The sequence below is a fragment of the Nelumbo nucifera genome, chromosome 1 (genome assembly GCF_055504915.1).
Source record: "Nelumbo nucifera cultivar China Antique chromosome 1, China Antique-T2T, whole genome shotgun sequence".
Classification (NCBI taxonomy): Eukaryota; Viridiplantae; Streptophyta; class Magnoliopsida; order Proteales; family Nelumbonaceae; genus Nelumbo; species Nelumbo nucifera.
The window spans coordinates 131,752,507-131,774,807 of NC_142649.1; the positions used below are offsets into that span (position 1 = coordinate 131,752,507).

Here is a 22,301-nt window from a genome sequence, read left to right on the forward strand (position 1 = left end):
CTTTGGGTGCTGTTCTCATGCGAGAACACCTTGTTTTTTCTTTTTTTTTGTTTTTCTTGAGCCAAATGCGTTTCTGCTCCGTGAGAACACCGGGAATGCGGGAAACGTTGCCAAACAGGGTCTAAGCTGGCAATTAGTTGGCCGCAAAAGGAGTTGGGTTGGTGGAATTACATTAATGAAAGAAGAAAGTTCAAATGGGTAAGTCAAGGCATAGAAGTTAAGCTTCAGTGGGCTAAAAGTTTTGTTAATTCTTTTGCTGATGCCTAGTCTCCTCGGAGAGAGTTATGAGAGTTTATCTCTCTCTGTTGTGTTTAATTGTAATTCTTTTCTTAATTAATGAAAGCTTTTCTGCTATTGATAAAAAAAAAAGAAATTTAGAATCAACAACTGGGTGGAGCAATCCCAGATGACAATCTTCTAAAATTGGCTTCATCAAACTCCTCTATTCAAGAAGAAAAGCCCCAAAGTCTTTGAAACCTTCATCTCTTGGTGTACAACCTTCTTTAGAGGCATGGACTTTGCAATCTTGAAGGCCATTTCACTATTGTAATATCTGCATAAGTTATGCATAAAAGAAAGAGGGATAGCTGTATAACCCATTCCCCAAATCCCCCCCTCCTTTCTCTCCTTTGTTTCAATTTTTCTCTTGAATTAGTGCCATCTCTCAATTAGAAATTTGAACTTGTATATCAGCATGAAGTCCATGGGGAGGCGGGCCTAATCACATACTACTGGCCCTAGTTGCCTCAGCCATTGAACTCCTTATTGCAAAATCAGCCCCATATAATTCAAGTGGGTACAACTGTACTTTGAATTGATGAGGTGTCACCTTGAGAAGCAAGTCCTTGCAAATGCTGTCACAAGACAATTGGTTTCTGTCAGCTATATGCACAGTGAAGGGAGGTGTGGGTTGCGTGGTCAGGCCAAGCTTGTGAACTAGCGCACTAGTTATGAAGTTAGGTGTGCTTCCACTATCAATTGGAATGGAAACAACCTGATCCTTTAGCTGGTCCATGATTCTTATGCACAGTGAAGGGAGGTGTGGGTTGTGTGGTCAGGCCATGTGAACTAGCACACTAGTTATGAAGTTAAGTGTGCTTCCACTACTATCAATTGGAATGGAAAAACCTGATTCTTTAGCTGGTCCATGATTCTTATGGTCTGAGGGGACACAAGCCCAGTTAATGCTTGCAAGGAAACTTCAGGTGGACGAATGTATTGGCCAAAGTTTGGCCTTTTGTTGATTCATTTATTCTCAGATCTAAGGCCTCTTTAACTTTAGGTCTATCTTTTTTTTTTTGATCAATAAGGGCCTATCTGTTTGTAGCAGAGAAGCCTGTTGGGATTTACTTTTAGGGCCAGGCCAAAACTTCTCACAATTGTAACACAAGCCCTTTTCTCCATGGGCTTGCATCATGGTCCTTGATAACAGTTTGAAGGGTATGCTGGCCTGGCTTCTGGTATTATTGGCCTGGCCAAATAGCCCAACAATCTTGTTAGTGAAGCAGTTTTGAGTATCAGGCCCATGGCTCTCCCAACTAGGTTGTAAACGGATTGGATCCAACAAAATCCGAATCTGATTGGAATTTTTTTTTTTTATCAAAAACTAACAATCTCCAAAAAGTAAATAACAAAAATTATCTTTATGTTAAAAACTACAAAAATGGTTCAACTAGAAAAAAATCCTCTTGAAATAACCCACCACCCACAATTGATTTGGTATTGTGAAAAGCGAACTCACCGCCTCCTTGCTCTTCTGCCACCCTTTCTGTGAGTACAGTGCAGGTGGGCTCTAAGTGCAGATTGGGCACTAGGACCAAGCTCCTCAATACGGCCAATTTTCATCCCAGACCGAGCAAGGTCTCTAAGTGCAGATTGGGCACTAGGACCAGGTGTCTTTGTCTTGTTCCCACTAGTAGCATGAAGATTGATATGCAAAGCGGTGATACCAAGCTCCTTGCACCACTGTGCAACATCTTGTGCTGCAAGCATGGCTGCATATGATGAAGACTCATTCCTATCAGCTTTGACTTTCATGCCTCCAGTAGTTTGGGCAATGGTTTCTCTTCCTAACAAATTAGTTACATGAATGAATGTGTCATTAAATGATGCAACAATGTGAGCAGCCCCAAAAACGTTCTCCCCCTCTCGGACAGTTGGTCCAAGTGTCACATTCTCCTCCTTGGGTTCACTAACCTTCCTTCTAGACATGGCTGTACACGATTGGGATGAAACGACTGATAGGGTTTTGATTGCTACTACTTCGTCCTTCACAACCTGAACCAGTAGAGGAAATCCAATTGGATTTGAAGACCTCATATTCGAATATGAATCCTAACGGACTCTGATTGGATTTAATCCAACCCTGCTTTTATTTTTAAAATATAAAAAAATTAAAAAGTTAATTACTTTTCAACTTTTATATATAATATATTAATTTAAATATAACATGTTGAATTTATTATATATAAATTCATATATAATATAGTATATAAAAATAGTTTTTTTATAATTTTAAATATAATTATATAGATTTTATATATTAATATCAATGAATATTATGATATAATTCGATTAAGATATTAATCGGATAAGGTAGAGTCAAATCCAAATCCGATCCGATTATAGGGCTGCAAATAAGTTGGACCTAATCCGGTTCGATCTGATAAGAGCCAGATTCAGATGCCTCCCTTGATCCTAACAAATAAGATTGGATCGGAAAAGTTGATCGTTCAGCCAACGAATCGAATTCAGATATACCCCTATCCGATCTACCATGACCCGATCTGGTCTGTTAGTTATGAAATGCTATATATTTTATATGTATATTCTATTTATTATTTATATAATTATATAGTATATATTATAATATATTATTGTATTATATAAATAATATAATGTATTAATTATATTATCTCATAAAATTCTTTATTACAATTCTAATCGAATTGGATATCCGATAAGATATTTGAATTTGAATTCGAATCATACTTTTGAAAATATGATGAATTCTTATCAGGTTTGGATCATTCGGATTTCTTATCGGATCGGATTGGATATACCCCTTACCAAATCCAATCCGATCCGTTTGTAGCCCTATCCGATTACATAAACACATAATCTGAATTCTGGATAATCAGATCGTATGTTGGATCAGGCCATGGAGTTTCAGGTATCAGTGACAAGCCTACTCCCAACTCATTTTAATTGGTGCAATTTCTCCTCTTGGAATCGAATTCCCTTTGTTTTGAAAAACTGCATTTTTCAGGATCGGTCTTGCACTAAACCGGACTAGATTTGAAACAAACCAAAGAGGGAGATGTATACCAGATATGGATACCACAAACATAGATCCCAAGGTGGAAGTTCACGCCCAAATTAGTCCTAAAACCAACTTCCTCTGAAAATGGCATAGTGTACTCCTGAAGCCGATTCACCAACGCAGTTTTCTTTAACACTGCAATCCAACTGCTTGGATCGAATTGGGGAGGTGAGCACGAAATTCCTCGGAATTTTTCTTGCAAAAATCAAAAGAAAACTGATTTATATCGGTCCCAAAATAGCTGTGGTCGAACTAGGGTTTCTTTGGAGACAAAAGAAGAAGAGAGAGCAGAATAGAGAGTTCTTGATCAGTTCGCTCTCTTCTTTTCTCTCTTTATAGAGCACTTCTCCTAATCAAATTAGGAGATTATCCAAATTTAATTTGGATCCAGACTATTAAGAGATAAGCCTTATCCTCTTAAGAGGATGGGTGCTCCATACCCATTTCTAAACCCAGATTCGCCCCATGTCACATGACATAAGTTGTCATGTGACAGCTTAATTAATCATATTAATTATGGGCTTTAAGCCCATCAACTATAAGGTTCACGACCCAAGAGTGTTGCATGGCCAACTTGGGCCTGATTTGTATGGCGTGGGACCCCACAATGACCTCACATAAGTCCACATGGGTTCGACCTAGCCTTTGTAAAAAGGCTTAGCCGAATTCACTGCTAAACGTAGTGAACCCCTGAGCACATCATTATGGGATCAAAACGGGCCCAACATTTACACTTAAATGATCATTGAATTCAGCCATCCTATGAAGACCCAAGGATAATGGACTTAAGTAAGATAAAGCCCATTAGGTAATCAACCCTGTAATGGTCTCTTACACTTAACCTCTTGGTCCATAATGATTAAACATTGCCCGACAGGGAAGGACCTCTCCCTTGGCTGCCAGGTGCAGTATCACACTCTCTGCTCGGATGGATCCTGGGAATTAAAACCTTTTGCAAACATTTTTCATAAAACATAATATATACATATATCATATAAATATATTTTGCAAAACCAAATCTCAAATATAGTTGAAATTCATTGCCGACAGTTTAGGTTTCCATTAGAGAGAGTATAAACCCTATCATTCACTTTGTTCGACAAAGGGGCCGATCCTATCACTATGATCACCTATTTAAGTGAATTCTCAGACTGCCCCAACATACCCTGGTTTTGACCCATAGTGGATCTCACTGATTGACATATCAAAGACAACCCAATCCGATACCTAGTGCAATACCATAATCAAGTCTAGGGGGTTATGTGTAACTTTTTAGTTTTGCCCGTCAATCTCCAAGGTCCTGGGCATAACTGGAAAATAGTCTGGGTTTAGTGTTTCAACCAAACACACATTGCATGTGCTTTGGGTCTAACCCTAGCAGTTGAGACAAGTTGCTCCAACTTTGGTAGCACATCAGTGTCAACCTTGTTAGGATAAACTTCCCAAGTCTATCCAACGGCTGAGAACATTCAAAACTAACACGAGTCTCATAAGTGTCCAGTTTAAGGGGTAATTTCACAGAAACATGCTTATATCAACATGAAACAATAATGTACTTTTATTCATTTACAATAAATGCATCTGCACATCAATCTGATTGGAGTTGAGGGCATACACTTTTTAACATATTTCTGCTTTAAAGATCTAAAGAATGGGATCTTCACCAGAATATGAAGGGAATTCCAACTTCGCTTGCCTCCATGTAGATGAACTGTTCTTGTTGGTTTCCTGGCTGTAGCCTTCAATCACTATCCCACCGCTGTTTTGAGCCAGTTGCTCATACCTGGTGACAATCATCAACACGATTTCTTAGTTTCTTGGAGTTCTCTAACCATCTTATGCAGATCTACTCTGATTTGGTCACTTTGGTCTTCCATCATTGTTGATCTAGTGAGCGTCATTAGTGAAGACAGGGTTCTGATACCAATCTAGAATCTACCTATCGTTGGAGCTCCTTCAAGGGGAGCTTGCCAAGACGATAAGAGAGAGAGAGAGAGAGTGTGAATGCTTGATTTGGGCCTCACCATGGGTAGCATCTGTAGTGGGCCTATATCTCCTTGGGTGACCCTGGCTATGGGTCTGCTCATTAATGGGTCATGAGGAGGCCTAACATATATTTACTTGAGGGGGAGTGTAGCTCTATTTGGGGTTTAGATGTATTCTCTCTCTTTGTGCAAATTTGAGTTTATTTGAGTGGTTGTATTCTTAGGTGTTGTCTTAATACTTTTGTCAGTTGTACTCTGTTTTTCTCTTTTAATAGAATTTCCTTTTCTGTTGCTATAAAAAAATTGATATACAATATCAGGGCCATTATTGTAATATCCACATAAGTTATGAATAAAAGGAAGTGGAACAGGTGTATGACCCATTCCCAAAATTTCCCTCAAAATCTCTTTCTTTCTCTCCATTGTTTCTCTATTGCACTTCACTTCTCCCTTACAAATTGATCTAAAGAAGTCAACTTTGTATCATTGCCATATCTCAATCAGAAGTTGAGAAGCATGTGTATGATTTAAGAAATTTGAACTACTTGTTCTGGTTTATTTTAGTGTTTTAATAGGCACACCTTAGGTCATAGCTGAGGCACATGAAGGCAATTCATTTGAACCTACGTGATGCTAGTACACCTTGTGCCTCGACATTTTCCTGTTTATGCATTCTTTATGTGTTCCAGGCCCTTGTAATGGTCTATGATCTACTAAGTTTCCATTTATTGGTGTTTATTCACCAATAATGGTGTTTAAATTTTTAAGGGAAATAAAAAACAATGACCTTTTGAATTCTCGAAACCCTAGATGTTGTGGATATGATTTTAGATACAAAAATTTCCACTAAAAAGCCACAAAAATACAAATATTTTCTTATCTCTAACCCTAAATAGAATGAATTGTGACCAAAAATTGCAAAACCAACCCCTTTATATATATGACTATAATACAGTTTGTAGGTGTTTTCTTAATATAAAAGATTTTTATAAAAAATAAAAAAATGAGACTTTTATTCCTCTTCTTCCTCCTCATCCCCCTCCTCTTAAGGAGGCATAAGCTTACGCCTCTTACGTTCTGAACTACCCCTCACGCCTCTAGGTAGTGGAATGCTTCGCGTCATGCCTCCGCGTTTTAAAACATTGGTTTCTAGCTTTACCTTTGCACATATGCAATACAATTGTAATCTGAGTTTTAGAAAACACAATTAATGCAACTTTACTTTACCTTCTCTCAGAAAAAGAGCTTTCCATATTTTGTTTTGAATTTGTCTTAAAACATATAATTTCTTTTAAAATTAAAATTTTTTATTTTTTTTATGTATTAATGTTTTTCATTATTTGTTTTGAGAGAAGATAAAATATAGATGTATTAATATGAACAAAAGTACAGAAAGATGATGTAATCAGGGGCCAAAAAAAAGCTGTCCCCTCTGACCTTGACCACCCACCCTGGTTTACAAAAGGATTGTCCTGTGCAAAAAAAGATGGAAAACCTAAATTCTTAAACAGCATATGACCATCCAACCATGAAAATACCTTCCCCAGAATTTTGAAGAACCATGCATTCCTCTCTTGCCAAAGACACCAAAATAATGTATTCCATTATTTTGAATTTCTTAAAAAAATGTGGCTTTTGCCTTGGGCACTGGAGTGCCCTTATTCTTTTCTTGTGTCTATTGCTTTTAAAATATTGATTTATATAGAGTATGGTTTGTTTTAGATCATGGGAAAAGATGGTACAGTATTTGGTATTTAGGTTTTGGTGTGGTAAACTTGGTTGCATTATCTTCTAGATTCTTGTGTTGACAATGAGGATGGCCATTGTTAGAAGGAAGATAATATGGTCCACTAAGGGTCCCTAAAATTTCTGTGAATCGGATAATGAGGACATCAAGGAGTCTTTTTTTTGCTATTGACAAAAAAAATGGAGTTTACTCTGCTGATTAAAATCCTCAAGTAGGACTGTGAACAAATGAAACTTTAATTGCATATACCTGAATTAAAATTTGTCCATTGATATTTGAACTCAAAGTGATTTTTTTGTCATATTCAGATGGAACCTGAATATGATATTGATATTGCATATTTTTAATAAACTAAATTAAACATTTATCAAAGTATTATATATTATTATTAATAAAATGAAGTAGAAAATTTTTGATGTTATATATTGTTGAGTTGGTCCGGTTTGTTTTTTATTTAGTTAGGAAGTTGTTGGGCTTTAGGCCCATTAGTTTATGTTTTTTTTTTTTTTTTAAGTTGTCATTGTTCAGGTATATTAGTAGCCGCCCTACTTTAAGTTAAGTATAAATATAATGAGAGGTAGGCGGCTAGGGTTAATTTTACAATCCTGGTTGACTTCCTACTCTTTTCTTCTTCTCCTTTCTTCTCTACTGCTGAAATCCAGAAGAGGACGATTGGGAATGGTCGTGAAGTGAATGGAATCTACCTCCTGGATGTACTTCCTCCTCATCATAGTCATCATGTCAGTAGGGATAGTGAGTCGGGGTCTGTAGGTCAAATTATGCTTTGGCATAATTGTTTGGGCCATTTACCTTTTTCTTCTTTGAGTTTTTTGTTTCCAAAGCTTTTTGAGTTTGCTAGTTTGTCAAGTCTGGAGTGTGAAGGTTGTCAACTTGGAAAGCACTGTAGACATTCATTTAAACCTAGTAATAAAAGATGTTCTTCTTCTTTTGATGTTATTCATTTGGATGTGTGGGGTCCTTACCATGTTCCTTCTATGGGAGGCTATCGCTATTTTCTCTTATTTGTGGATGATTTCTCACGATACTCTTGGATTTACCTGATGAGATCCCGCGATGAAGTACCATCCTTGGTGAGGCAATTTCATCAGATGGTACTAACATAGTTTGGAATAAGAAAAAAGGTGTTCACTTCCGACAATGCCAGGATTTATTTTGAAAGACACCTTGCCTCATATCTGTTAGAATATGGTGTTGTCCATCAGAGCAGTTGTCCCTACAGTCCACAATAGAATGGTGTTGCAGAAAGGCAGAACAAACACATTGTTGAGATTGCAAGAAGCGTGATGATCACATCTACAGTTCCAATTCGGTTTTGGGGTGATGCAGTTATCACAACAGTATATCTGATTAATAGGGTGCCCTCTCGTATACTTGGATTCAGCACCCCATTCAGTCTCCTTTTTCCTCAGGGGGAGATGTTTCATATTTCTCTCAGGGTGTTTGGGTGTGTCTGCTTTGCACATATCCTTGGTCCTCACCGCTTGAAGCTTGATCCCAAGGCAAAGACATGTGTCTTCCTTGGATATGCAGAGAATCAAAAAGGGTACTGCTGCTATGATCCAGTCTCTGGGAGCCAGTATGTTACCATGGATGTCACCTTTTTTGAATTCATGTACTTCTTCTCAAAGAATCCTTCTCAGGGGGAGTGTTTTGGGGAAGTGAGTCAGCAGTCTATTTTTCTCCCAGTTCTAGTCCCTGTGTCTACTCCTGTGCTTGACCACCACCCTTTGTCACCTACCTTGCCACATCCTTTGCGTTTTGCTTCTCAGCATTACTTACGACAGAGACTTCACAAGGAGGTTGATCCTACTATAGCAGAACTCACATCACTTCCTGTCGATTCCTTGGAGACTCCAAATTCGGATGACATGGATTTAGGTATTCCTCTTGGTCCCGCTACTGTTTCAGTTCCCATTGATCCTCCTAACACTGTTACAGATAACCTTGATCTCCCTATTGCTCTCAGAAAAGGGAAGAGAAAGTGTATTGCTCATTGTATTTCACAGTACTTATCCTATAGTGGACTTTCTCTTTTCTACCGTGCTTTTCTTTCCTCCCTTGATTCAGTGTCTATACCCAAGGGTGCTAGTGAGGCTCTCTCCAAACCTGAGTGGAAGACAACTATGCAGGAAGAGATGGCAACTTTGATTAAGAATCAGACATGGGACATTGTGGATCTACCAGAAGGCAAGGAGACAGTTGGATGTAGATGGGTTTACACAGTAAAATATAAGGCAGATGGATGTATAGAAAGGTACAAGGCAAGACTTGTTGCAAAAGGGTACACACAGACCTATGACGTTGATTACTTGGAGACCTTTGCACCAGTTGCAAAGATGACCTCTGTTTGGATACTTCTTTCTTTTGCTGCCTCATACTCTTGGCCCTTGTTTCAACTTGTTGTGAAGAATGCTTTCCTAAATGGGGATCTGCAAGAAGAAGTGTATATGGATCTTCCTGTTGGGTTTTACAATGATACTGAAAAGGGAAAGGTATGCAGGCTTAAGAAGTCACTTTATGGCTTGAAACAATCTCCCAGAGCATGGTTTGACAGATTCAGAAAGGCCTTGATTGCTTTTGGATACACTCAGACTCATTCCGATCACACCTTGTTTGTGAAGCGAAGGGGATCTTTGGTGTCAGTCTTAATTGTTTATGTGGATGATTTTGTTGTCACTGGGAATGATCTGAATGAGATTGATGGTCTGAAAATGAACCTACATAAAGAATTTGAAATTAAAAGGATCTTGGAGAATTGAGATACTTCTTAGGCATTGAAGTTGCAAGATCAAAACATCGAATTTTTATCTCTCAAAGGAAGTATGTCTTGGATCTTCTTCAAGAGACAGGGAAGCTTGGAACAAAGGCAATCAACACCCCTATTGATCAGGACCATAAAATCAATGCATCAGAAGGTGAACCAGTAAAGGACGTTGGGAGATATCAGAGACTTGTGGGTCGGTTGCTATTCTTGTGTATGACAAGACTGGACATTTCCTATGCAGTAAGTGTAGTAAGTCAATACATGCATTCTCCATGAGTCCAAAATTGGGAGGTAAATGACAGGATTCTTGCTTATCTGAAGGGACACCCGGGCAGAGGCATATTGTTTACTGATCATGGACAATAGGCTTATACAGATGCAGATTGGGCAGGATGTCTTGATGACAGGAGATCAACTTCAGGAGTGTGCACCCTTGTTGGGGGTAACCTTGTCTCATGGAAGAGTAAGAAACAAACAATGGTGGCAAGATCAAGTGCTGAAGCCGAATACAGGGCCATGACAAATGGAGTTTCAGAACTTCTCTGGATCCATTCCCTGTTAGAAGAAATTGGTGTACAGGCAGAAGAACCTATGATGCTATACTGTGATAACCAGGCAACAATTAACATTGCCCATAACCCAGTCCAGCATGACCGAACTAAGCACATTGAAGTGGATAGACATTTTATCAGAGAAAGGGTAACTTCTAGAGAAGTTCGTCTTCCATACATTGCTTCTGATCTGCAGCTCGCTGATGTTCTCACAAAAGGTGTTGCAAAGAACAAGTTGGAGCATGATCTACGCAAGTTGGGAATGTGTGACATTTACTCCCAACTTGAGGGGGAGTGTTGAGTTGGTCCGGTTTGTTTTTTATTTAGTTAGGAAGTTGTTGGGCTTTAGGCCCATTTGTTTATGTTTTTTTTTTTTTTTAAGTTGTGACTGTTCAGCTATATTAGTAGCCGCCCTACTAAGGGCATCCTTGTAATATCTCATCCTTTAAGTTAAGTATAAATATAATGAGAGGTAGGCGGCTAGGGTTAATTTTACAATCCTGGTTGACTTTCTACTCTTCCTTTCTTCTCTACTGTTGAAATCTTCATCTTCCCCCTCTTTCCATTCACAAGAAACTCGACTAAATCTGCAATTAGTGATTTCTACTTATATCATGAATAAAATGATCTAAAATGAATTTCTATTTGACTTGAGCATATGACTCTTTTAGTAAATATACAATGTTAAAACCAAATTTTTTTGGTTGGAAATGTTCAATTAATATTTTGTTAGTTGTTACAATAGTCAACAACACCCAAAATATAGGGTACTCTTCCCTAAATTACAAAGCATCCCAAAAGAGCTCCCCCCCTACTTGTCCCTTGCTTAGTTAAAATGTCAGTAGTCCCATTGGCTAATCTTCTAACTCATCTAAGGTTCCTTGTTGGCATCCGTCAACTTCTATCTGTTGGATTCCTAACTATTTAGCCAATTCCAAGCCTTGGAGGTGGGCCAAAACATCGTCTCTAAGTGAGTCTCCCATCCCTATTGTACCAGAATAAAGAGTCACTATTCCTCCATCTCTAGAAGCTCCTCCAATACTATATGGTCCCGGGTTGCCTAATGAACTCCCATCAGAGTTAACTTTAATCTTTGGAGGATTAATGGGGCCCAATTCTCCTGTATAGCATCCTTGAAAGTTGATGAATTTGCTACTTCATTCCACCTCCTGATTATATCCTGAACTGGAAATTCCTTGGGCAGACACTTGTTTTTACCTAGTGTGCTTCTTTGATGGTAATGCTTTCAAATCAGTCCTTAGACTTTGTTAAACCTTGGAAGATCAATTGTTTCTTTCTTTCCACATCCTTCATACTATTGCAGCTCTAGTGGTTTTGCACATAACCCTTGCATTCTTCTTCGGTTGTCTGAAGAAACTTGCATCAAACCAAGCTGCCACAGAAAGAGGAAGTGACGACCTGCAACTTGAGAGAGAGAGATGTGAAACAAATGAACATGGGATTAGTAGATGTGATATTGTCTCACCATAAGTATGGCGAAGCATATAGAGATGAGGAGAGAGGCACCAATTTAGTGTTATTCTTTGAAGCACATCACAAGTGTTCATCCCGTTAAGAATTGTTTCCCAGCAAAAACTCAGATTTTTGGAGGTACCGGAATATGCAACACTTCTTTAGCTGGAAAAGACAAAGCTTGATTGGGGACTTAGAGGAGGGCAATGAATAAAGTAGCACATGAGAAAAGGCTAGAAGGGAAAGACATCCAAACACAACTATCTGGATAAGACGGGTCCAAGAAGACAATATTCAAAACAGAAAGAAGTTTATCATTAACCCCCATTTTATCTTCCCTGAGCCCTCTCCTATGGGCTCAGGTCCCAAGAGTCCTCTTCACAATGGATTGATGAAATGGATGTTGATTTATTCGAGAGTATATAGGAGGAAATCTATCGTTGAGAGGGTTTCCCCATGCCACAAATATTCCCAGAAGAGCACTTTATTGCTAGCGCAGGCATCGTACCTGATTAAAGGAGGAAAGGAAGGGAGGATGCCATGAATAGCTTTCCACAGAGAAGAGTGTGATGCTAGTGTCGCAGCCATTTGCCACCATAGCATGGATGCTTAATATCACCTTGTGCGACAACCTATACTGCTCAAGGGGTAAGCACTAGATCCATTTCCCTAATAGTGCTAGATTTCATTATCTCATATTTCCAATCCCTAGCCCTACTTGCTCCTGACTCTTAGAAACCACTTCACACTTCACCTTTGATCCTTTTTTGTTTCACTAGGTTCCCATAGAAAATCTCTCATAATCTTCTCTAATTTAGTGGCAATCCTTACAGGAACGCAAAAGGTTGATAGGAAGTAAACTGGCATGGTTGCCAAAGTGGACTTTATAAAATTGATTAGGCCCCCAAGTGAAATATAATTCCCTCAACTGTTATCTTTTCTGTTCAGAAGAAGAGTCTGTTTTTCATTTGTTCTATTCATGCAGGTTTTTAAATTTTTTTATGGAAGTTCTATTCTGTCCTATTTGGAGTTAAGTGTTTTCCAGCGAAGGACATCAGCTGAGTTGTTCTCTTAATGTACAAGGCTCAATGGAAGCAGGAAAGCAAGGATAGTTTGGAGTTGCATCCCATTTGCTCTATGCTGGGCTATCTTGAATGAAAGGAATAGGAGATTGTCCGAAGACAAGTCCAAAAACTTTGAGCTTTTGGTTGCCTTCGGCAATGTGTCGGATTGGGTTTTGGTGGTCCCTGAATTTGAACAAATTAGCATATTTGATTTGGGGGAGTTTTTTTGGAGTGTTCTTGAAATTTAGAACTATAATAATGAGCAGTTTGTCTTCTTTGCCCCTTAGTTGTTTTGTATTGCTGAGGTTCCAACTTGTCACCTCTTAAATTGTACCTCTTCTTCTTAATAATTTTTTTATTCTTCAAAAAAGCTTCTTTGTGAACCTTTCTAGGACCGGATACTGGAAACTCTTAGAGTTTGGGTCCCCCCCAATGGTAGACCCAAACAAGGTTGCCTATCGATACACCTTGGTAAGGCGTAAGGGATGTATCAGTACTTTGAATCTTGCGCCCACCGTTTATATTTTTACTTTTATTTAAAAAAAGGTCAAGGGGTAGGTCTTAGGCATATCTATCCCCTGAAATAGGTCAAAGCCCCAAAGCATTCTTATTTAGTGTACCAATGACCCATAGATACAATACGTATTGGCTGATACAAGTTGATACATAATGAAATTTTGAACCTTGGACCCAAATAACTCGAAGGGCAATCATTGACACCAACACCCAAATGTTAACTAGTCTAATCACTTCTTTCTATACCCTATTTATCCTTGCTAGACAACTCTTTCCCTAGGTCACTTTCAGATTCAATACCCTTTCAAACTGAGTAACCAGATTTTTGAGGTTTATGAATTCCTCTAACTTCCCTCCACAAATCGGATTTTAGGTCTATCCTTTTTGGCTCTTTTGTGGTGGAAATTAATGCTGACACTCCCCTAAAAGATCGTGTGGTGTCGTTTGCGGTGGATTCTGTGTGGTGGAGGGTAGGGGTGTAAACTGATTGAATTTGAATTGAATCAAACAATATCCAAATTCGAATCCGATTAGAAAATTCGATATCTGAATTTGATTTGATATCCGAGATATAATGAAAATTAATATTCAAATTCGAATTCGATTAAATATTCGAATATTCGATTCGATTCGGATTCGATCAATTAATTATTTTAGGCAATTTATAAATATATAAAATAATTATTTTATTTATATAAAGCATATAAATATATAAATTATATAAAAGATTTAAATATTTCATATATTATATATAAGAATTAAATTATCGATTGAATTCAGATATTTATTGAATCGAATCAGGCCATATCTGAATTCAAATCTGCTTAACTATTCGGTATGAATAGGATATCCGAATTCAACTTGATCATGTCGAATCTCGAATTCGAAATTGGATTTTCAAATACCGTTGACACCCCTAGTGGAGGGAAACATGTGAGGAAAGGAGGTTGGGGCAGAGAAAGAAGAGGATGAGGGATTAAGAGGAGAGGAAGGATCTCAAAAGAGGTGTAGAGCAGTGGAGGAAGCTAGGAGATTGGAATCAAGTAGTCAACCTGAAATAGAGAGCTTAAGTGAAGAAAATGGGGGGTGGGGGATATAGTTTTCAAGGCGCCAAGTCGAGGCTAGGTGACCACAGGGCACCTAGCTCGCCTAGCCTTGACTTGGCGCCTAGGCGCTTAGGCGTTGGAATTTTATAATGTTAGTTTTCTAGAGTTTTTACTTTATCTATGCTTTTCTAAGCTATTTTATTGGTTTTGTGTGCTAACCAGCAAGCATGTACACTAACTGTTAACACTATAAATCATTCAAATGAGTATAAATTTCATATAACTAGCAAGCAAAGGGTTTCCTCTTTCTCCTTTGTGTGCTAAATTTCATATAACTATCCTTAAGGATCAAAGTGGTCTTACCATCTATCATTAGTCAAGCTCAAGGAGCCTTCATACAAGGTAGGCAGATAACCGATCAAATCCTAATAGCAAATGAGTGTGCAGAGGATATGAGGAAATCAGGGGGCTCAGGCTTTGCTTGCAAGTTGGACCTTGAGAAGGCAAATGATATGGTGGAATGGAGTTTTCTCTTGGAGATACTTAGGACTTGTGGGTTTGGGGAGAGATGGTGCTTATGGATGATTGGTTGCCTCACTTCGGTTCATTACTCTGTGCTAGTGAATGGAGTGGTAAAGGATTTCTTTCCATCCTGTAAAGGGTTGAGATAGGGTGATCCTCTTTCTCCTTTTCTTTTTACTTTGGTGGTGGACGTGTTGAGTAGATTAATATCAAAAGCAGATAGGGAGGGGGTAATAGGTGGTTGGAAGATCGGAAGGAATAATGTCTCTGTAACTCATATCCAGTTTGCAGATGATATTATTAATTTTTGTGAGGGAAGCGAGCCAAGAAGAGTGGGAAATCTTGAGGATTTATTATTACACTTTGAGAGAGCTTCCAATCTAAAGATCAACTTTGAAAAAAGTTGTGTAGTAGGGGTCAGTCTAGATGACAATGAAGTTGAGTTTATTGGTAACTATTTGGACTACTCTATTTCCTCTTGACCCTTGATTTATTTGGGTTACCTTTGGGTGGGAATCCTAGGGAAAGCAGATTTTGGTACCCCGTTGTTGAGTAATTTGAAAGAAAGTTGGCAGCTTGGAAAAAGAATTATATCACAAGGGGAGGAAGAAGGGTAACTTTGATTAAGGCTACGCTTGCCAATTTACCAGTATCTCTCTGTTTTTAGGATCCCCCATAGGGAGGCTAGGAAATTAGAAAAAATGATGAGAGATTGTCTTTGGGAATCGGGGGAGGAGAAAATGGATCACTTAGTTAATTGGGAGACAATTTGTCAGAGTAAAGAGGTAGGGGGTCTGGGATTAGGGAATTTGGAAAGTGGCTATGGAGATGGTCTCTAGGAAGAGAAAATTTGTGGCATAGGGTTGTGCTTAGTATTCATGGCTGTTCTGTCTCTGGTTGGGATGATGGGGTATCTCATTGGGCTACCCAAACAACACCGTGGAAGGCAATACATGGCATCCTCCCCAAGTTCCTTCAATTTGCAAGGTATGCTACTTGCTCTAGAAATTTGGTTCTTTTTTGGGAAGACACTTGGGTAGGTAATCAACCTCTAAAAGACCTATTTCCTTCTTTGTATGTCCTTTTCCTGTATAAAAAGGAGGTTATCTCTGTCCTTCTTCCCCCTCCAGCTTTACCTTTATCCTTGAACTGGGACTTTGGTTTTCGTAGGGCTTAAGGGAGGAGGAGCTTGCTTGTGTTACTCAACTTCTATCCATTCTAGAGAGTGTTTGTTTGGACCCCTCCTCTCTTGATAAAAGGGTGTGGACTCCTTTCCCAAAAGGTTCTTTCACTTGTGCATCCTTCTTCAAATCCCTTTGTTTGAGCATCTCTTTTGAGCCTTTCCCAGTGAAATAAGTTTGGACAAAGCCGGTGCCCCCAAAATTGCTGTTTTCTGCTGGGAAGTGTACCTTGGTAAGATCAATACTTTGGAGAACTTACAAAAGAAAAAGCCTTTTATTTGCTTGTCCCCAAACCGGTGTGTACTGCGCAATTCTCATAGTGAGGACTGTTACCACTTGCTGGCTTCTTGTTCCTTTGCTGCAACTCTTTGGGATTGGATGTTTGTTTTGTTTGGATGTAGGTGGAGTCAACCAGCAGAGGTAAAATCATTATTCGCACCAACTACCTTTGTTTGCCTAACAAAAAGAGGAAGGAGTATGTGGAGATGTTTCAGAGCAGCCACCTTATGGACAATTTGGGAAGAAAGAAATGCTAGAATTTTCCAAGATAAAGAGAGGTCCTTCACAGAAGTGAAGGAATATATCTTAACCAGGACTATCCATTGGTTGAAATCTTTGGCTTCTTTCAGCTCTTTTTCATTCGATGACATTTGGAGAAATTGGGCCACAGTTGCACACACTTCGGTTAGGAAAACCAAAGCCACTATAGTTTGGGTAACTCCCCCAGAAGGTTTTTTTTTAAACTGAATTTTGATGGGGAATTCAGATTGTTAATCAACTAGGAGTGGAGAACCTATTGATTGAAGGGGATTCTAAGGTGATTGTGGGCTGGCTGTCAAATCCACACTCAGTTGTTTGGAGTTATAGGGATCTCATAAAAAAAGTTAAATGTTTAAAAGGCACATAACAAGTAGATATCAGTGGGTGGGTAGGGAAGCAAATGCTTTGGCTGATCGTCTTGCTAGACAGGTGGCTACTAGGGACCGCCTCTCCAAGGGATTCTTGTAAAATCTTATTCCTATTGTTTAATGAAATCATTTTTGAATTATCAAAAAAAACCAGCAAGCATGTACACTAACTATAGACTAACTAGCAAGCATGTGCACTAACTATTAACTGAAAAAAAAAAGTGAAGGAACTAGGAAGGGAGGAGAAGAGTAGGGGCGGAAGAAAAAGGGGAAGAAGAAGAAGTATAGGGGATTAGGGGCAGGGAGGAGTATGGGCCCCTATTTTTTTGAGAAAAAGGGACTGAGATTATCGACTGAGAACAGTCAGGGGCTGAAGAAGGGGCAGAGAGGAGTATAGGGGCGGATTCCCTGTTTTTTCAAAAAAAAAAAAGGACTGAGAATAGCGACTGAGAACAGTCAGGGGCGGAAGAAGAAGAAGAAGAAGAAGAAGAAGAAGAAGAAGCTGAGGTGTGATGGAGTTGGGCTGGGGCATTAAGTCTTTGGTTCTCCTCCCTCTCCAATTGAACCAAAAAAACCCTTATGCATAAACAAAAGAAAAGGCACTAGTTGTATTGTTGTCTTAATAACCAGTTTTCTTTTAAAAGAATAAAACATCTAATAAAATATCAAAATAATAAATTAAAAAAAATAGTTTCTTAGATGTATGTAGGTGCCCGCTTAAGTCTCTGGGCGGGCACCTAGTATACAAAATCCAGGGTGTTTGGGCGAGGCGACCATGGAAAACCACCTAGTTGCCTAGGTGTCGCCTTGACAACTATGGTGGGGGCAGAGTCTTAAGAAGAGCGTGTTCTCTTTGATGTTCTAGTTGGGAGACTTGGAATTGACTTAGGTTGGAAGAGGAACTTTGAGGTCCGGGAGAAAAATGCTTTTGTTCCAGAGCCGTTGAAGAAAGCAACAGAGCTGGGCAAGTTCTTTCTTGTCCATGTGTCAAAAGTTTTTTCATGTTTAAAAAATGGTCTGGTCGGTGCTGGTCCTACCAACAAGTTCAAGAAAGTCTACAAGAAATGAAGCTCAAGAGATAAGGATATGAGTTTAAAAACTGTAGAGATTAAGGGAAACAATGTCAAGAGTCTCAAGGGATTCCAATGCAATGGCCGGCAACTACTGTAGAAGATTTGGAGTTGAGGCCAGAGGACAGGGACAAGGAGGAAAGGGGTAATCAAGTCATCAAAACGGGGTCAATTACAACTACTTCAGTCAGGGTGGGTGAGAAGGGGGAGGGTGGAGATTGATGTTTTGGTTGATAGGGATGTTGAAGTGGCAAGAGTTTAGGGCTGTTTTTTTGGGATGGAGAGGAATTCGCTAGGAAAGCTTTGAAGTTTTTGAGAAGAGCAAGAGGGAAGAAGAATGCAGTTGGGGGAGAAGAGGAGGCTTGGAATGAAGGAGTCGAAGGAGATGGACAAGATGAAATGCTCGATGATGAGGAATTTTAATCTGTTTGGTCTTGGGGTGGCTCTCAACTATTTACCTCTGTTTTGTGATCTAAAGTTGGTGTTTTATTTTGTTGTTTGTTTTGTGCTGTAGATGGATGGGTGTAATCTTAATACCCAGTTAGTTTGTCTGTACCCAAGCCTTTTCATTTAATAAAATTTTTATTTTTATTCTTGAAAAAAACAATATTAGGTCATATGTGAACTGTTAATGTGTTACCATCACCTCCTCCCCACCCACTCTCCAGCCTTTACTAAGGGGTCTTTATCATTTTTTAATATATGCATAAAAAGGCCATTATCCAATCTTGGTCCTAGCTATCTGGTGTCTTGGGAGGGGTGGACTGCATACGTTCCTAAGCTGACATTTTTCCTGTAGAAATTTGAATTGGACAAACAGATACAGTTTGCAGTCATACCTTCAAGCTGGTGAAGCTTGGGTTAGGTGTCAAGCACTGAACTCTGACTTGAAAATTTAGAGGCTGCTTTTACCCTTCACTAGAGGGTTTATGAATTATAATAGTGGACAAATGGCTGTCCTTTGACACTGCTAGTGGCAGATGAATAGTCAGTGGAGGCAATAAATTGTGTAAATAGGGGCTGTTTATGGGTAAGAATATGGATTGAAGCTGAACTGACGATCCTTCTTGCTGGGGCTTTGGTTACTTCTTGTATATCTGAGAGTTGGAGACTCAAGTGCAAAAAAATGGTGTCAAGGAGTAGGAAGTGGACTATGAGGCTTAGGTTCACTTGTCATTAGTAACTATGTAGTTACTAGGATTGCTGACTTTGGTAATTGCTGTGTCCCCTCCTCTCCACCCACTGTTTGAAGGCCTGAAATCACACCTTTCCTGGGTTTTACCTTTCTTCTCTCCCTCTCTTAAACATTATGTTTCATTCTTTGTGTTTAATTTTTTTTGTGAGATTTGAATTAATTTTAGGTTGTTATCTAAGCTAGTTGATTTTAAGGTGTCTTCTTCATTTGTTTTGTATTTCTTTTATCTGGTTTGGTGGGATAGAAAGGGACTTTTTTTTGGTTTTGTATTTAAGATCTGTTATGGCTTTAAATATAACGGATTGGCGAAACAGGATTCATGTAGTCAACTCCATATAGTTGGGATAAGGCATGGATGTTGATGATGGTGATTTAAGTTCTGATAACATTTAAAGCTAGATTGGGAAGTGTTTTACGTGAATTTGGAAGTTATAGAGGTTTCTGAATCTTGATGTGAATGGTTAATAGCAAATAGTATTTTCCAATACAGATTGGGGTTTTCTATTTCCTCAGTATAACCATCATATTACTTAATTGATTCTTGTTATTCTAGAGGATTCTATTTTTATTGTCATTCCATACTGATTTTTTGGTCCAAATGTAATGATCCTATATAGTATATTTGTCCTTGGGCATTTGTCTCAGACAAAATGACTGTTTTGCTTCCTTTCCTGATGTCCTCTTCATCCATGTAGATTCTACCGAAGAAGTCAAGCTTGATGGGAATGATGATGACTTGAGATCAGGTTCCACCACTCCAAGAAATTCAAAGCAGAATCTATCAACAGATATACACGACATAAAAGGTAGTAGTGGTGAATTCGATTTCTTTAGTTCTAGTGAGACAATCATTGAATACGTAAGGGCTTTATATTAAATAATGGATATTGAAGCCACTGATATTTGATAAATATATTTTTTCTTCTGAAGATAATGGATTTTCAGAATCTGCTGTTGATAAAAAAGTTGGAATTCTGGAAGAAAAGAAAGGTGGTACTGATGTACAGAAAGATTTTTCTGAGGCTAATAAGGCTATTGAAGCTGATTTAAATGACAATGACTCCAACGGTTCTTCCACCAGAACCTTGTCTGCTAATGGGAAGGAGATAGCTGCTGAGACCCTGATGGAAAGTGGCTTTGGTGTTAAAGAGGCGAATGATGTTGTATATTCCAAGGAAGATGCCGAACAAATGGACATACCAGAAGGGCATGACCTCAATTTGAAGGCATCAAGGTGTTGTGATATTTTTTCACCATAAACGTTTATAAGTTGTTTAAATTTCCTTTGTGCTCTGAACTCTTTTCTCCCTATCCTGGTTCTTGGTCAGTCTGTCTACCTATGTGGTTGTCAAAACTCAAAACCTTATGATTTATGATAAGATTCATGACCCGAATTCCAAATCCCAAGGTTCCTGTTCAAATATTACACTGAACAAGTTTTTTGAAACTATTGGTCATTGTCTGAAGCTTACATTTATCCTGATTCATATGGTTCAAATCAAATTGATTGGAGCCTACACTGTGCCTTGCCATTTGTTTTCCTTTATTTTCAAGGTGTTTTTATGGGCTATTTAAAACCTATTTAAATACCTTCTTGAGGTTACTAACAATCTAACATCAATATGTGGGTTAAATAACCATTATGCATGGGTTGATTTACTTTGTAGTTTAACTTGATTAAACCATCTATTATTTGTAGTTCACAACTTGTGAACTTTGCAGAAATTACTGACATGGTAAATGTTGATTTAGAATGGAACTTATTTTTCTTAGGGCTCTCAACGGAGTCTGAAAGTTTGACATCTGATCTAACATCCGATTTGATTATTTTCGATTAGGATGATATGTTTATATAATTGTAAAGGTTGAGATTTGATCGTATCCGATCTGATTGAGATCTGAATCTGATTAAATTTCATATAGTATTATACACACACACACATACACACATATACTTGGATAATATATATACATGTGTGTGTTTATATAATTATACAAAATTTATAATCAATAAATTCACTATTTTTGCTTTATGTAGTTTTATTCTATATTTATAACTTAAAAATGATTAACTTTTGGATTTAAGATTTTGCTAATAGGATTGGATTTGGATGCATCTGGATACAATCGGATCCAACTGCGACTATTGGGATGACTAAAGCAAAAACTAGGTTGACTATTCAAAGTAATGACTACTCAATCTAGTCAATATAAAGCTATTTTAAAGCTTTATTTGCTTGTATTTATCTCCAACTATTCAGAATAATATTACATATGTTATATTTATACCGGATGCTTTAATCATTTATTATAGTACATGATAATTCATAAAAAAATATTATTATAGTACATGATTCGATGATTTTATATAAATAGAAATAATGTGTATAACAAAAGAAGTGAATGGGGGATAAAAGAGAAGTTGTGAGGGTGACAGTGAGAGGGAGGAGGCAAGTGACGCAGCAGACATTTTTCCACTTACTGTGTTGCCAGCGTATGGGGATATGCATAATCAAATTTTAGTTGATGATGATGCCACTTTGAGGGAGGCAGAGTATTGGCTTGTAGCTCCAAGTGAGAGTTATCAAGAAACATGTCCACAGCCCAAAGCTCAGACCGTGGCTCTTCTATTAGAGATTGAACAGAAGGTACTGGAAGAGAAGGGAAGGAAAGGATGGTTGACAAATCCTGTGCTCTCTAGGCTTACATGAGGTTTGAATAACCAATTAAGGAGCTCTTCAGGCAATGGTAGAGGGGGGGGGGGAGACTAGGAGGTAGGTTTTTTCTTCTTCTTTGCGTCCATTGGGATTAACAATTTTAGTGTGATATCTTGGAAAGTTAAAAGGTCTAAATTCAGGTTGTAGGAAGGCAGTAATTGTGGTTTTTCTTGAGCAACAGAGCACTGATATTTGTTTTTCGAGAAATGGTAAAGTATT

General features: G+C 38.4%; 1 protein-coding gene across 2 annotated transcripts in view; it reads left to right on the forward strand.

The window, feature by feature from the left end:
• Window positions 1–22,301, forward strand: part of LOC104608175 (protein FRIGIDA-ESSENTIAL 1) — a 51,195-nt gene that overhangs the window by 16,402 nt on the left and 12,492 nt on the right. For both annotated transcript variants that reach the window (XM_010274075.3, XM_010274077.3), the window contains exons 2-3: window positions 20,061–20,171; window positions 20,296–20,599. In XM_010274075.3, coding sequence (XP_010272377.1) covers window positions 20,061–20,171; window positions 20,296–20,599 — 415 coding nt within the window. The remainder of the gene's footprint in view (window positions 1–20,060; window positions 20,172–20,295; window positions 20,600–22,301) is intronic.